The sequence below is a fragment of the Mixophyes fleayi genome, chromosome 2 (genome assembly GCF_038048845.1).
Source record: "Mixophyes fleayi isolate aMixFle1 chromosome 2, aMixFle1.hap1, whole genome shotgun sequence".
In the NCBI taxonomy this organism is placed as follows: domain Eukaryota; kingdom Metazoa; phylum Chordata; class Amphibia; order Anura; family Limnodynastidae; genus Mixophyes; species Mixophyes fleayi.
Window position 1 is genome coordinate 377,051,443 of NC_134403.1, and position 16,292 is coordinate 377,067,734.

Sequence of the window (16,292 nt, forward strand, 5' to 3'; positions counted from 1 at the left end):
AGTACTTCCTTCAACAAAATAGGAATATCACCAACAAGAACTATATAAAACATCACATAGCTAGCATTGCAAAGGTAATAACCAAAATGTTTATAGCAAGTTCCACAATGAAGATGCCTTTTTATGTCCATAAACTCAGCTCCAGGTAGTGAAGGTTTCAGAATGACACAAGTATGTGTTTTCACAAAGTTTGTTGCTTTAGTGTTTTTAGACCTATTTGTCAGATGTTGCTATGGTATACTGAAGTAACATTACAAGCATTTCATAAGTACCAAAGGGTATTATTGACAAATACATTAAGTTTGTGCAGAGTCAATATTTGCTGACCCTACTTTTTGAAGACAGCAGTTCACCCTGGCATGCTGTCTGTGACGGGATGGACCACCTATGCCACCCATACTATTGTTGCTGGGAACTGGCTGGGCTTACTTTGCCACCATCTCCTTTCATTATTCAGAATATGCCCCTCCTTTCGCAGTAGGAGGAGCCTGCTGCCATCACTGGACTCCTTTATGGCATCCAGAACCACGTTCCTTCTGAGTAACTTTCGCTGTTAGGGAGAACGGATTAGATTTAGGATCTATTCTCCAGGTCACAGCATTACAGCAATATTGAAGATGTTTTCAAGCAGGTCTTTGAAGCAAATGATGTTTATTTGCTCTCGCACTGGTTGATGGTACCAGTGATCAGGTCAAATGGAACAAGAATGATACATTACATGCTCAAACAGCTCACCTTTTATACAGTTTTACACATAACTCCTGGCAGGGGGTAAGCCAGCCCCCCTGCCTTCTATCCAATCCAGGTGTTTCATGCAGACTATACATAACTTAGCCTAGAGGCTTCAAGCGTTCTCTGAAAACCCACCTCTTCAGACAAGGTTATGATATTCCACAACCAGCATCTTAATTTCCCTAGGTTACCCTATTACCACCCTCTACACAGCTAACACAAGACAACAACCCTCTGACCAACATTGCTGTGTGACTGATCGCACAGCCCACTCAATACTTTTACATTTGCATTCTAGCTGGTCCAATGTGCAATATTATGTAGCACATGCCCTCCTGTTTCAAATTCCCATTGTCCCATAGATTGTAAGCTTGCGAGCAGGGTTCTCTTACTGTATGTATTATGCAGTATTGTTTTATTAATGTTTGTTCCTAATTGTAAAGCATACAGAATTTTCTGGCGTATATAAATAAATGTTGATGATGATAGAGGGGTTCAACACCTGTTTACATTACTCACGTGGTGCCACTCCGTCTCAGGCATTTTATTGAATGTTTAAAATCAGAATATAACTTTTCTATAACCTTGTTTTTAACACAATTTCCCTTGCAAAATTCACAAATACTCTGTGATGACTTGCCTAGAGAGTCTCCCAGCACATATAATGACCCCCTCCTGCTCTTTCAGCCTAGAGGGAAGTATTGGTCGCTTCACATGAACAGGTCTAATTAACATGAGTTTACACATCCCCTCCACGAATTTGCCTGCTTGGCAGTTAAAAACCGCAAACAAGACATTCAATCTCCGAAAGTCAATGCATCTCAATACCAGACCCATGCCAATGCGAAAAGACAAGTGCATTTGCAATTATATCAATTGGTGCCGGTACCACTACATGAAATAAATTTCTACAATAAATTATTTCTACATGTTCCAGCCACAAATAAGTTATTTATAAGTGATCCCGTCACACTGTCAATCAGCTTTTGGGCCATATACTTACTGATGGCCGCCCATTCTTGCCTAATAAATGCTTGCAGTTTGTCCGAATTTGTAGGTTTTGTTTGTCCACCCGCCTCTTGAGTATTGACCGCAAGTTCTCAATGGGATTAAGGTCATGGGCCATTTCGATGTTTTGATCCCCGTGCCACTTAGTTATCACTTTTGCCTTATAGCAAGGTGCTCCATCATGCTGGAAAAGGCTTTGTTCATCACCAATCTGTTCTTGGATGGTTGGGAGAAGTTGCTCTTGGAGGAGGTTTTGGTACCATTCTTTAATTATGGCTGTGTTCTTAGGCAAAATTGTGAGTGAGCCCTCCCTTGGCTGAGAAGCAACCCCACACATGAATGGTGTCAGGATGCTTTACTGTTGGTATGACACAGGACTGATGGTAGCACCCACCTTTCCTTCTCCGGACAAGCGTTTTTCCAGATGCCCCAAACCATTTAAAAGGGGATTCATTAGAGAAAATGACTTTACATAAGTCCTTAGCAGTCCAATCCCTGTACCTTTTGCAGAATATCAGTCTGTCCCTGATGTTTTTACTTGAGAGAAGTGGCTTCTTTGCTGGCCTTCTTGACACCAGGCCATCCTCCAAAAGTCTTCGCATCACAGTGCGTGCAGATCACACCTGCCTGCTGCCAATCCTGAGCAAGCTCTGCACTGGTGGTGCCCCGATCCCGCAGCTGAATCAACTTTGGGAGATGGTCCTGTGCTTGCTGGACATTCTTGGGCACCCTGAAGCCTTCTTCACAACTATTGAACCTCTCTCCTTGAAGTTCTTGATGATCCGATAAATGGTTGATTTAGGTGATCTTACTAGCAGCAATATCCCTGCCTGTGAAGCTCTTTTTGTGCAAAGCAATGATGACTGCACATGTTTCCTTGCAGATAACCATGGTTAACAGAGGAAGAACGATGATTTTAAGCACCACGCTCCTTTTAAGCTTCCAGTCTGTTATTCTAACTCAATCAGCATGACAGAGTGATCGCCAGCCTTGTCCTTGTCAACACTCTCCTGTGTTAACGAGAGAATCACTGACCTGATGTCAGCTGGTCCTTTTGTGGCAGAGCTGAAATGCAGTGGAAATGTTGTCTTTGGGATGAAGTTCATTGTCATGGAAAAGAGGGACTTTAAATTAATTGCAATTCATCTGATCACTGTTCATGACATTCTGGAGTATATGCAAATTGCCATCATAAAACCTGAGGCAGCAGACTTTGTGAAAAATAATATTTGTGTCATTCTTAAACATTTTGGCCATGACTGTACATCCAATACCCAAAAAAGGAGTTCATACAGTGAAATGGGTCCGAGCCAATCAATGCAATAAAAAATTGTTGCAAAATTTCAAGTCATTAAAGACGTACCAAAATTGAATTTAAAATCTAAAAACTACATTAATGTTATCTATAAACTGAAGGACATCATGTTGTAGCAAAACATACATAAACCTGATCATAAAATAACCAACTTTTTCCCAAATTGATGAAGCCCTGGCCAATCGAAAGACTGAGCCATAATGTGTCCAATCTGGTCCCTCAAAAAATATTGGCCCAATGGGAACACGGAGCCATCTTGCAAAAGGGACCTGTCAGTACACCTATATGCCCAGATGACAGCAACAATACAACACTTTTGGTATCATCTAACTGGTAAATAAACAAATACTGTCTAAGGACACGTATCCTGAGGAGAATAGGTGGGCAGGACACCTAACCTGCCATCTATTTCATAAAGAAAAATTACATAAATATTGGAACGTTACTTTTGGTACGTGACGGTACAATAAGTAAAATAATTATTCCTCCCTCCCTCCCACATTGCTAATGTAGGTTTTATTTTTGTATAACTACTCTAAAAATCCTGTTGTGTCTTTCTACTTGACCTGAAGTTTGTGGATAGTGTGGTCAATGATACTTCTGATGTATCCTTAGATCAACACATACTTCCCAAGTTACCTGTACGGTGAAGTGAATTGGTAGATATTTGACTACTTTGTGGGAAAAATTTAATCCACCACTTGCCTTTAAAGCCATTACCGTTTTACATTTCCCCTGCAAAGTCACTGAATATCGGCGACTTTCAAAATCTGCACTTTAATACATTTACCCCAGGTAAGTTCAGTAAAGGACCTGCCTTTTGCTAGCACACTCATGTTACATTATATGCTGTGCTTCACTTAATATTTTGGTTTCTCCATCATCCACTCTGGGCGACACTGCTACCATGGGGTTTTCTAAACTTGCTTTTCGGCCCTGAATTGGATAATATGATCAGTCAAACTACAGGAGGTAAGAGCTCTTTTCTACCTGTGAAGTCTTCCAAACCCCAAAATTTCTTGTTTTGGTTCCTTTCGACAGTCCTTTCGTGGTAACCAGGCCTTAAGAGGGCAATATTCTATTAGGGGTAAGCAGCTCGCTGTCAGAGGACAATCTCAGAAAGGAAGAGGTTCCTATTCTAAGAGTCGTCCATCTTCCAAAACCTCAGACAAGTCTTCTGCATGAAGGGAATTCCCCCTCTCCTAGCGGCTGCGGGGGTGGGGGGTTGCCTTCAATTATTCAAAGATCAGTGGACGGCTTCCACCAGGGATGTTTGGATATTGGGAATAATATCCAGAGGTTATTTCTTAGACATTATGGGTCATACTCCTCAATGTTTTGTCCAAACCCCGTTGCCTCTTGATGGGATCAAGAGAAAGGCGATGTTACAATCGGTCGTTTCTCTTCTTTCCGCTGGTGTTATTTGCAGAGTTCCAGCAGGGCAAAGGGTTTTACTCAAACCTGTTTTTAGTACACAAGCAAGATTTTTCGTTTCGGCCGATTCCGAACCTCAAAAGTCTCAATCTTCACCTTCGGGTAACCAAATTTCGTATGGAGTCAATTCGCTTGGTGATCAACAGGTTGGAACCCTTGGAATTCCTAGCGTCTATAGACATTCGGGACGCATACCTACATGTTCCTATTTGGGAAGAAGATCAGTCTCTGCTTCATTTCACCGTAGGGAGTTCTCATTTTCAATTTCGGGCTCTTCCTTTCAGTCTTTCCAATGCTTCCAGAGTTTTCACAAAAATTATGGCCGTTGTGGCAGCAGGTTTACGTGCCCAGGGAGAAAATGCCCCTCAGATGTGCTCCTGTCTCAACATCTTGCTCTCTCCCTGAGTTTTCTGGAGCGACACGGGAGGATAGTCAATTACCCAAAGTCTTATCTGCAACCCTCACAGAGGATGGTGTTCTTGGGACTGTTGATGGACACGACATGATCCTTCAGAGAGGGTTCCTTCCGGAGCAAAAGATTTGCTTAATTCAGAACTCTGTTCAGCTATTTCTGGACCATCCACGCCCTTCGATGAAGTTGGGCATGCGGGTTCTAGGATTGATGGTGTCAGCAATCGAAACTCTTCCCTACAGTCGATTCCACTCACAAGTCTTCCAGTGGGATTTTTTGAGTCAGTGGTCTGGATCTCCCTGGCATCTGGAGTCTCAAAGAATTCACCTTTCCAGAAGAACTCGCAATTCCCTGGGTTGGTGGCTCATTCGGGATCATCTAAGGGTAGGCAGATCCTTTGCTCTGTTGGACTGGGTCCTGGTAACTACGGATGCAAGTCTGTGGGGAGCAGTGTTTCTCCATCGCTGGCTGCAGGGACTCTGGTCCATCAGGGAGGCTCTTCTGCCAATCAATATTTGGAATTACGAGCCATGTTGCTAGGCCTTCAGGGAGCTCAATCCTTCCTTCACGGAAGGCTGGTTGGTCTGCAGTCAGACAATGCCACAGCGGTGGCATACGTAAATCGTCAGGGAGGAACAAAGCGTGCCTGGGCAATGCAGGTGACAGAACAAATCCTGTCTTGGGCAGAGACCTGGGTTCCAGCGATATCTGCGTTTTTCATTCCAGGAGTAGAAAACTGGGAAGCGGATTATCTAAGCAGGCATGCAATCCTTCCGGGAGAATGGTCTCTACATCCACAAGTTTTTCAGCAACTGGTTCAAGGATGGGGTCTTCCAGATCTAGATTTGATGGCATCCAGATACAACCATCAGGTACCGAAGTTTTGCGCAAGGACCAGAGATCCTTTGGCGGCAGCAGTGGATGTGATGTCAATGAAGTGGGATTTCAGGCTGCGATATCTTTTTTTTTTTTTTTTTTTCTTCTCCCCTAATCCCGATGATTCCTCGAGTGCTACGAAGAGTAAGAATGGGATGTCATCCAGCGATTCTAGTAGCACCAAATTGGCCAAGGCGAGATTTTGGTTTGCAGACCTCTTACGTATGGCAGAAGAATTGGGCCCTTCCCCTCAGAACCGATCTGCTCGTTCAATTACCTTTTCATTATCCGGACTTAACTCTGTTGGCTTTAAAGGCGTGGCTGTTGAAGACAGTCTTTGGAGATCTAGAGGTGTCTCATCTAGAGTAGTGGATGGCCTGATGAAGGCTTGTAAACCGGTGTCAGCAAAAATCTATCATAGGGTGTGGAAGAATTATGTACAATGGTGTGAAAGGAAGTGTTACGATCCTGCATTTTTCAGCCTAGCTTGTTTCTGGCCTTTCCCCAGGATGGGTTAGAGATGGGTCTTAGGTTAAGTTCTCTGAAAGTCCAGGTCTCGGCGCTTTCTATTTTCTTCCGTTTGGCCTCCATGCCTGATGTTCGTACTTTTTTTCAGTTGGTGCTGCATGTTCAGCCTTCCCATATTCCCCCGTTGGCCCCGTGGGATTTAAATCTAGACCTTGATGTCCTTCAGCCTCTATTCGAGCCTCTAGAATCAGCTGACATGAGATTTGCAACATGGAAGGTAGTATTCCTTTTGGCCATTGCTTATGCTAGAAGAGTGTCTGAATTAGGTGGCTTGTCCTGTAGAGTTCCTTACTTAGTTTTTCATGAAGACAGAGCGGTCCTCAGGACCGTCCCGTCTTTTTTGCAAAAGGTGGTTTTAGGTTTCCATATAAACCAAGAGATAGTGCTTCCGGCTTTTAGGGAAGAAGTGTGTTCTTCTTTTTTCTTCTTTTTCTTTTCTTTTTTTCGTGCTTTTACGATTCCTCTAAAAGAGGATGGCCAGCTACCAAACAAACTATTGCTCGCTGGAATAAGTCTGTGATTAGGCATGCCTGTACGAGTATGAATCGTCCTGTGCCTAGAGTTCTCACAACACATTTTACCCTTGCAGAGGGGGCGTGCTGAGCTGCTCGTCATGAAGCTTCTGCGAATCAACTGTGTAGGGCAGCTACCTGGTCCTCTGTCCATACCTTTACTCGTTTTTAAAAATGTTCAACATTTTTGCGTCTTTGGATGCCAATTTTGGCAGAAATGTTTTACGAGCTGATAGACCAGATCATTCCCACCCTTAGGGGGCTACTTTAGAAGGTCCCCATGGTAGCAGTGTCCCCCAGAGTGGATGATGGAGAAACCAAAATATTAAGTGAAGCACAGGTTGCACAGCGTATAACGTAACATGAGTGTGCTAGCAAAAGGCAGGTCCGTTACTGAACTTACCTGGGGTAAATGTATTAAAGTGCAGATTTTGAAAGTCGCCGATATTCAGTGACTTTGCAGGGGAAATGTAAAACGGTAATGGCTTTAAAGGCAAGTGGTGGATTAAATTTTTCCCGCAAAGTAGTCAAATATCAGCAACTTTCAAAATCTGCACTTTAATACATTTACCCTCTGGAGTCTATATACTGATGTACAAACCAATTTCATACAAATGAAAAAATGCTGTACATTATAATACTTGTAATTGTATGTCTTCAGAATGGATTGAAGCTTATCCATGTACTGAAGCAAATGTTGCAGCTGTAGTTGAGAAAGTATTAAAAATTCATTCCCAGGTCGGTATTCCAATATCTACCAATTCACTTCACCGTACAGGTAACTTGGGAAGTATGTGTTGATCTAAGGATACATCAGAAGTATCATTGACCACACTATCCACAAACTTCAGGTCAAGTAGAAAGACACAATAGGATTTTTAGAGTAGTTATACAAAAATAAAACCTACATTAGCAATGTGGGAGGGAGGGAGGGGGGGGGGGATAATTATTTTACTTATTGTACCGTCACGTACCGAAAGTAACGTTCCATTATTTATGTAATTTTTCTTTATGAAATAGATGGCAGGTTAGGTGTCCTGCCCACCTATTCTCCTCAGGATACGTGTCCTCAGACAGTATTTGTTTATTTACCCGTTAGATGATACCAAAAGTGTTGTATTGTTGCTGTCATCTGGGCATATAGGTGTACTGACAGGTCCCTTTTGCAAGATGGCTCCGTGTTCCCATTGGGCCAATATTTTTTGAGGGACCAGATTGGACACATTATGGCTCAGTCTTTCGATTGGCCAGGGCTTCATCAATTTGGGAAAAAGTTGGTTATTTTATGATCAGGTTTATGTATGTTTTGCTACAACATGATGTCCTTCAGTTTATAGATAACATTAATGTAGTTTTTAGATTTTAAATTCAATTTTGGTACGTCTTTAATGACTTGAAATTTTGCAACAATTTTTTATTGCATTGATTGGCTCGGACCCATTTCACTGTATGAACTCCTTTTTTGGGTATTGGATGTACAGTCATGGCCAAAAGGATTTTTGTACTTGCGTTAAATCTCTTTCTCCGAGTCCATCTGGGGGACACTGCATTCCCTCCCTTTTGCTGTTATACTGCTTTGGTTAGACTTGTGCCCCTTTTTTTTTTTTTTAGTATTACTGAGGTTGATGGGGTTGCAGAGGGGAGGAGTCAGCAGCAAGTTTAGATTTTAACTATTTAAGTGCCAACTCCAAGCGCCCTCAGACAACCCCATGGTAGCAGTGTCCCCCAGATGGTCTCGGAGAAAGAGATTTAACATAAGTACAAAAATCTTCTTTATGCAGAAATATCTTTGAGGCCAGTCCTAGGTGAAGTGAGATGACCACAAAGAAGCGGGGTTATGTACACAACCCTTAGCAATAGAAGTAACAATAGAAGGTGAAGAATGCAGTAGAATCTCCTGTATTGAGCAGATGAGATGTTGTTTTTGCAGTGACAATCTTGCCAATATGCTGGCAGCTACTACAGCTTCCATGCATGGGGCGTAATATTCCATAGGGCTGTGTTTATTCCTATGTTTCTGTGTGATGGTAGAAGAGCTTACTCTGCATCTGTGTCCCAAGGTAATGGTCTAGACACACACACCAACAATGTTACATCTCTGCCTTCTCTGGTTAGCCATCCCTTCTCACCCCGTGCATCCCTGGTTTAATATATACAAGTAAACCGCACCTTCATTTCTCTAAGGACAATGCCACCTGAATGCAGAATTATTCTTTCATTATTTAACTGGAACAGATTAGCAATAATAAACATGGCTGCAGAACCATTTGCTGATCATTCTTGGCTCTGCATCTTATTTGCATGTGCTGCTGTAGATGCTGATGTTTGTATTCCTGGCAGCTGGCATTATATATATACATCTATACACCTCTCTCACTGAAGCAGGTTCCATAGAAGTCAGTGAGAATTATTCTGTCATGCATCAGTTGTCCTCCCAGAACTCTCCTCCACTCCCCGTCCCTCCTGTATCATCAACACAGAGCGTTTACTGACATGACGTTTGTGGCCATGTTTGATAGGAGCGCTGTATGTGTATCATTTCTATACTATATATACAGTGCGATGGTCGGAATAGAACCCGGCATTAGCTGTGTGGAGATTGTGTATTATCCCTGTGTTTGCATAGGTTGCCTCCAACAGTCCAAAAGCATCCCGGGAGTTTTATGTTAATATGTGATAACTCATCATCAGCTGTTAATATAGCGTCACTGCAGCGCTGTACAGAGAACTCACTAACATCCGTCAGTAATGTAGATTGTAAGCTGCAGCGGGACATGGGCTGATGTAAATGATTAAACAGTCTTCGAAGTACTATATATATATATATATATATATATATATATATATATATATATATATATATATATATATATATATATATATATATATATATATATATGATTGTTGTGGGGATTGTATGAACATCGGTCTTGAAACTCGTTCCTGTGCCTTTATATTTCTCCATAGTAAATGATTCCACATACTAAGTGACTGTGTTTCTGTATTGCAGGCTGGTGCTTGGAATGGTGACATTAGGTAACATGTTGTCCTCTGTACTGGCTGGAAAAGTCAAACCGTCAGATCCAGTCACCAAAGTCATCTACAAGCAGTTCACACAGGTAAGTGGAATGTGATACCAGGGTATTGGGTGATGGGGGAAGTAGTGACTGGAGTCGTCTGCGGTAATCCGTTAACAAAAGCAGATCTGCTAATCCACATAATACATAAAGACTCACCATAATAAATGCCTTGCATATGCTCAATCTTTGTGTCCCCGGAACTGAATAAAGAGTAATATTAATGATTCTGTTAGGTGCATCTCATGGATAATCTGGGGAAACTCTCTCGTATTCTGGAGAATGATCACTTTGCTCTTGTGGTACATGAGCAAATTCAATGTAAGTAGCTCTCTTTATTTGCATCGTTCAAGTATAGCAATCCACTTTCCTCCTCGCCCCTTCTTCCCTGGTATCTGCTCTGCCATCCTCCTTCTTCGCCTCCTCTCCTCCTCGCTATCTGCTCTGCCATCTTCCTCCTCTCCTCCTTCCTCTGTATCTGCTCTGCCATCTTCCTCTTTCACCTCCTCTCCTCCTCGCTATCTGCTCTGCCATCATCTTCCTTGGCCTCTTCCTCGGTATCTGCTCTGCCATCTTCCTCCTTCGCCTCTTCCTCTGTATCTGCTCTGCCATCTTCCTCCTTCGCCTCTTCCTCTGTATCTGCTCTGCCATCTTCCTCCTTTGCCTCTTCCTTGGTATCTGCTCTGCCATCTTCCTCCTTCGCCTCTTCCTCGGTATCTGCTCTGCCATCTTCCTCCTTCGCCTCTTCCTCGGTATCTGCTCTGCCATCTTCCTCCTTCGCCTCTTCCTCGGTATCTGCTCTGCCATCTTCCTCCTTCGCCTCTTCCTCTGTCTCTGCTCTGCCATCTTCCTCCTTTGCCTCTTCCTCGGTATCTGCTCTGCCATCTTCCTCCTTCGCCTCTTCCTCTGTCTCTGCTCTGCCATCTTCCTCCTTCGCCTCTTCCTCTGTCTCTGCTCTGCCATCTTCCTCCTTCGCCTCTTCCTCGGTATCTGCTCTGCCATCTTCCTCTTCCGCCTCCTCTCCTCCTCGGTATCTGCTCTGCCATCTTCCTCCTTCGCCTCTTCCTCTGTCTCTGCTCTGCCATCTTCCTCCTTTGCCTCTTCCTCGGTATCTGCTCTGCCATCTTCCTCCTTCGCCTCTTCCTCGCTATCTGCTCTGCCATAATCTTCCTTCGCCTCTTCCTCGCTATCTGCTCTGCCATAATCTTCCTTCGCCTCTTCCTCGGTATCTGCTCTGCCATCTTCCTCCTCTTCTCTTCCTCGGTATCTGCTCTGCCATCTTCCTCCTCTTCTCCTCCTCGGTATCTGCTCTGCCTTCTTCCTCCTCTTCCTCTGTATCTGCTCTGCCATCTTCCTCCTCTCCTCTTCCTCGGTATCTGCTCTGCCATATTCCACCTTCGCCTCTTCCTCTGTATCTGCTCTGCATCTTCCTCTTTCGCCTCCTCTCCTCCTCCTCTTCGCTATCTGCTCTGCCATCTTCCTCCTCTCCTCTTCCTCGGTATCTGCTCTGCCATCTTCCTCTTTCACCTCCTCTCCTCCTCGCTATCTGCTCTGCCATCTTCCTCCTTCGCCTCTTCCTCTGTATCTGCTCTGCCATCTTCCTCCTTCGCCTCTTCCTCTGTATCTGCTCTGCCATCTTCCTCCTTTGCCTCTTCCTTGGTATCTGCTCTGCCATCTTCCTCCTTCGCCTCTTCCTCGGTATCTGCTCTGCCATCTTCCTCCTTCGCCTCTTCATCGGTATCTGCTCTGCCATCTTCCTCCTTCGCCTCTTCCTCTGTCTCTGCTCTGCCATCTTCCTCCTTTGCCTCTTCCTCGGTATCTGCTCTGCCATCTTCCTCCTTTGCCTCTTCCTCGGTTTCTGCTCTGCCATCTTCCTCCTTCGCCTCTTCCTCTGTCTCTGCTCTGCCATCTTCCTCCTTCGCCTCTTCCTCTGTATCTGCTCTGCCATCTTCCTCCTTTGCCTCTTCCTCTGTCTCTGCTCTGCCATCTTCCTCCTTTGCCTCTTCCTCTGTCTCTGCTCTGCCATCTTCCTCCTTTGCCTCTTCCTCTGTCTCTGCTCTGCCATCTTCCTCCTTTGCCTCTTCCTCTGTCTCTGCTCTGCCATCTTCCTCCTTTGCCTCTTCCTCTGTCTCTGCTCTGCCATCTTCCTCCTTTGCCTCTTCCTCGCTATCTGCTCTGCCATAATCTTCCTTCGCCTCTTCCTCGGTATCTGCTCTGCCATCTTCCTCTTCTCCTCTTCCTCGGTATCTGCTCTGCCATCTTCCTCCTCTTCTCTTCCTTGGTATCTGCTCTGCCATCTTCCTCCTCTTCTCTTCCTCTGTATCTGCTCTGCCTTCTTCCTCCTCTTCCTCGGTATCTGCTCTGCCTTCTTCCTCCTCTTCCTCTGTATCTGCTCTGCCATCTTCCTCCTCTCCTCTTCCTCTGTATCTGCTCTGCCATCTTCCTCCTCTTCCTCGGTATCTGCTCTGCCATATTCCTCCTTCGCCTCTTCCTCTGTATCTGCTCTGCATCTTCCTCTTTCGCCTCCTCTCCTCCTCCTCGCTATCTGCTCTGCCATCTTCCTCCTCTTCTCTTCCTCGGTATCTGCTCTGCCATCTTCCTCCTCTCCTCCTTCCTCGTTATCTGCTCTGCCATCTTCCTCCTCTCCTCCTTCCTCGGTATCTGCTCTGCCATCTTCCTCCTCTCCTCCTTCCTCGGTATCTGCTCTGCCATCTTCCTCCTCTCCTCCTTCCTCGGTATCTGCTCTGCCATCTTCCTCCTCTCCTCCTTCCTCGGTATCTGCTCTGCCATCTTCCTCCTCTCCTCCTTCCTCGGTATCTGCTCTGCCATCTTCCTCCTCTCCTTCTTCCTCTGTATCTGCTCTGCCATCTTCCTCCTCTCCTTCTTCCTCTGTATCTGCTCTGCCATCTTCCTCCTCTCCTTCTTCCTCTGTATCTGCTCTGCCATCTTCCTCCTCTCCTTCTTCCTCTGTATCTGCTCTGCCATCTTCCTCCTCTCCTTGTTCCTCTGTATCTGCTCTGCCATATTCCTCCTCTCCTTCTTCCTCTGTATCTGCTCTGCCATATTCCTCCTCTCCTTCTTCCTCGGTATCTGCTCTGCCATCTTCCTCCTCTCCTTCTTCCTCGGTATCTGCTCTGCCATCTTCCTCCTCTCCTTCTTCCTCGGTATCTGCTCTGCCATCTTCCTCCTCTCCTTCTTCCTCGGTATCTGCTCTGCCATCTTCCTCCTCTCCTTCTTCCTCGGTATCTGCTCTGCCATCTTCCTCCTCTCCTCCTTCCTCGGTATCTGCTCTGCCATCTTCCTCTTTCGCCTCCTCTCCTCCTTCCTCTGTATCTGCTCTGCCATCTTCCTCCTCTTTCTCGGTATCTGCTCTGCATCTTTTTCTTTTGCCTCCTCTCCTCCTCCTTGCTATCTGCTCTGCCATCTTCCTCTTTTCCTCTTCCTCGGTATCTGCTCTGCCATCTTCCTCCTCTCCTCTTCCTCGGTATCTGCTCTGCCATATTCCTCCTTCGCCTCTTCCTCGGTATCTGCTCTGCATCTTCCTCTTTCGCCTCCTCTCCTCCTCGCTATCTGCTCTGTCATCTTCCTCCTCTCCTCTTCCTTGGTATCTGCTCTGCCATCTTCCTCCTCTCCTCCTTCCTCGGTATCTTCTCTGCCATCTTCCTCCTCTCCTCCTTCCTCGGTATCTGCTCTGCCATCTTCCTCCTCTCCTCCTTCCTCTGTATCTGCTCTGCCATCTTCCTCCTCTCCTCCTTCCTCTGTATCTGCCATCTTCCTCCTCTCCTTCTTCCTCTGCATCTGCTCTGCCATCTTCCTCCTCTCCTTCTTCCTCTGTATCTGCTCTGCCATCTTCCTCCTCTCCTTCTTCCTCTGTATCTGCACTGCCATCTTCCTCCTCTCCTTCTTCCTCTGTATCTGCACTGCCATCTTCCTCCTCTCCTTCTTCCTCTGTATCTGCTCTGCCATCTTCCTCCTCTCCTTCTTCCTCTGTATCTGCTCTGCCATCTTCCTCCTCTCCTTCTTCCTCTGTATCTGCTCTGCCATCTTCCTCCTTTGCCTCTTCCTTGGTATCTGCTCTGCCATCTTCCTCCCTCGTCTCCTCTCTTCTTCCTCGGTATCTGCTCTGCCATCTTCTGACATTGTCCCAGTTATTTCCAATTTTATCATCATTTTTTTTTTTTTTTCAACACATTCTTTCATATCTTCTTCTCTGATACTAAATACAATTGTAAGGCTTTACTATTACCAAACTTTTAGTATATAATTTATATAGCCTAATTAATAATTCTATTAGAGCACCTAACCTGATTTACATCTCAAGGTTTAGGAAGCAGTCTCCAAGGACAACGGCAAGAAACCCTACAATGCTAACGCCCTTTCTCGCCCACATCAACCCCAACATCAGTGGATTTAAAGTGTAGGACATTTTGATAATCCCAACTGCCTATTGTACTTGTGTCGAGAAGAGTAAAGAGTCACCCAGGGGAGTTAGAAGTAAATGTATATAGTGTAGAATCTCACTGTACGGCCATTCTGCACATCAGCACTATGGAGTCCTGTACTATCCCTAGCTGGGGCTTGGGTACACTTGACTGAAGAGTAGAAATCCGACAGCGACAAGACCTACAAATAAAATCCGAATTTATCCAAAACCGATTGCAAAATAAAGAGACTTACCCGAAACCCCACGCTGCAGATCTCCAATGGAACCAGCATGTTGACAGGAAGTTATTCCGAATGGACAGGTCTTCGGCACTACAGCTTCATGTCATCGCGACCTCTGTCAATGTTAATTTAAAGTGGCAATGTCGGGTTAAGTGTTTAAACACTTGACCAGAGGGGTCCCGATATTGTCGCTTTAAATTAACATTGACAGGGGTCGTGATGACATGAAGCTGTAGTGCCGAAGACCTGTCCATTCGGAATAACTTCCTGTCAACATGCTGGTTCCATTGGAGATCTGCAGCGTGGGGTTTCAGGTAAGTCTCTTTATTCAAAACCTATTGCAAAATAAATTCTGATTTTATTTGTGGGACTTGTCGCTGTCTGATTTGTTGTAATCGTTTTAGCGATTACCACCGCTAGCAGGGACCACCAGGGGGCTAGTTGTTATCTGCATTCACCGATATACCCTCATTGTTTGTTTGTAGCAGCTGTTCAGAGCTTGTTTAATGAATTAAACGTCTTTATTTGTGTCTTAAGTTCTGGGCTATCTCTCAGCAGATCACAACGATGGCTCCTCCAGTAAGAAGCAGATGGTTTTCGGTATTGTCACCGCTATTGATCTACTGAATTTCGTGACCAGAGAGCGAGAGCGCCGTGTGAGTGAGTCTAGTGACAGGGACACCAGCGAGCGAGTGAGACATTTCAGTGCTTCCTGAACAGAAGCTTTTAGTGAACATAGCGCTGGCTGCATCTTTTACCGTCTCTTCTGTCATTGCTTTATCTAGTGGGTTGGTGAGGGGATCTCATGCTTGTAGGTCAGTTGTACCTGTTACATAATTATGGCTTCTGATTTTCTAGCACATATTTAATAAAATATGAAGGTATATTCATCTTTTTTCCACATCCCTGGTGGGGGCTTGCTGAAGTTGGGAGTGGTGGTACAGACCTCCCAGCATCGGAAAGTTACTTCATGTCCCCATTATTTCAGAGCTATCTATGTATCATGGTAGTGCTGTACTTGGGGTCCCACATGTGGGGCTCAGAGGTGACCCAACAGTCCTGCTCTTTCCATTATCGCTTTGTACAATGTCTATCACAATCTACACACAATCTGGTGATAATGTGCAATTGTACATCGTATTATGTTCATTAAGGGCCTAATGCTGCTTGCAAGTAAGTTGCATGTGTAAAAAGATCACGGATCTTGTAAATAATTCTGACCGTATTCAAATCCAAGTGGATCTCAAGATACTCCCAGATTCAATTCAATGTAAGTACGCTCTGCCTAATTACCACTTGCTGTCTGTAGACATACAGAACAGACTCAGTATTCCCATCTGCTTGTTGCCTCAGTTAATAATTCAGAATGCAAAAATAAACATCTCTTATTGGGTAGAAATTGAGTGTTAGATGGGAAAATATAAATGTAATTTGCCCATTAATGTGGTGTGACCAGGAGCAATTTTATCAAAACTTGTCAGCACAATCAATGTACTGAATCTGGAATTATGCAATAAAGCCTGGTCATTATTCAGAATACCTGCTCATCTGAGATCTATTTGCATATATCCAATGTAATTAGATTACTCGCATCATGAAATAGTGGAAAATAAGAGGTCATAGGTAGAAGTGAGCTAGAAAACATCAATCTGTTACGCGGCTGCAGATAACCGCTGTGTGAGGTTCGTAGAAAAGTGTAGACAGCGCCGTTCAAGAGTTAAGTTTTGAAAATC

General features: G+C 44.6%; 1 protein-coding gene across 2 annotated transcripts in view; it reads left to right on the forward strand.

The window, feature by feature from the left end:
- The window catches only part of CBS (cystathionine beta-synthase), a 48,800-nt gene extending 33,351 nt beyond the window's left edge, over positions 1 to 15,449 (forward strand). The window contains exons 14-16 of one of the 2 annotated variants that reach the window (XM_075197567.1): positions 9,828 to 9,936; positions 10,131 to 10,215; positions 15,115 to 15,449. In XM_075197567.1, the coding sequence (XP_075053668.1) occupies positions 9,828 to 9,936; positions 10,131 to 10,215; positions 15,115 to 15,275 (355 nt within the window). In that variant the 3' untranslated portion in view covers positions 15,276 to 15,449. The remainder of the gene's footprint in view (positions 1 to 9,827; positions 9,937 to 10,130; positions 10,216 to 15,114) is intronic. The other variant, XM_075197568.1, reaches the window with a different exon arrangement.
- Positions 15,450 to 16,292: the final 843 nt, after the last annotated feature.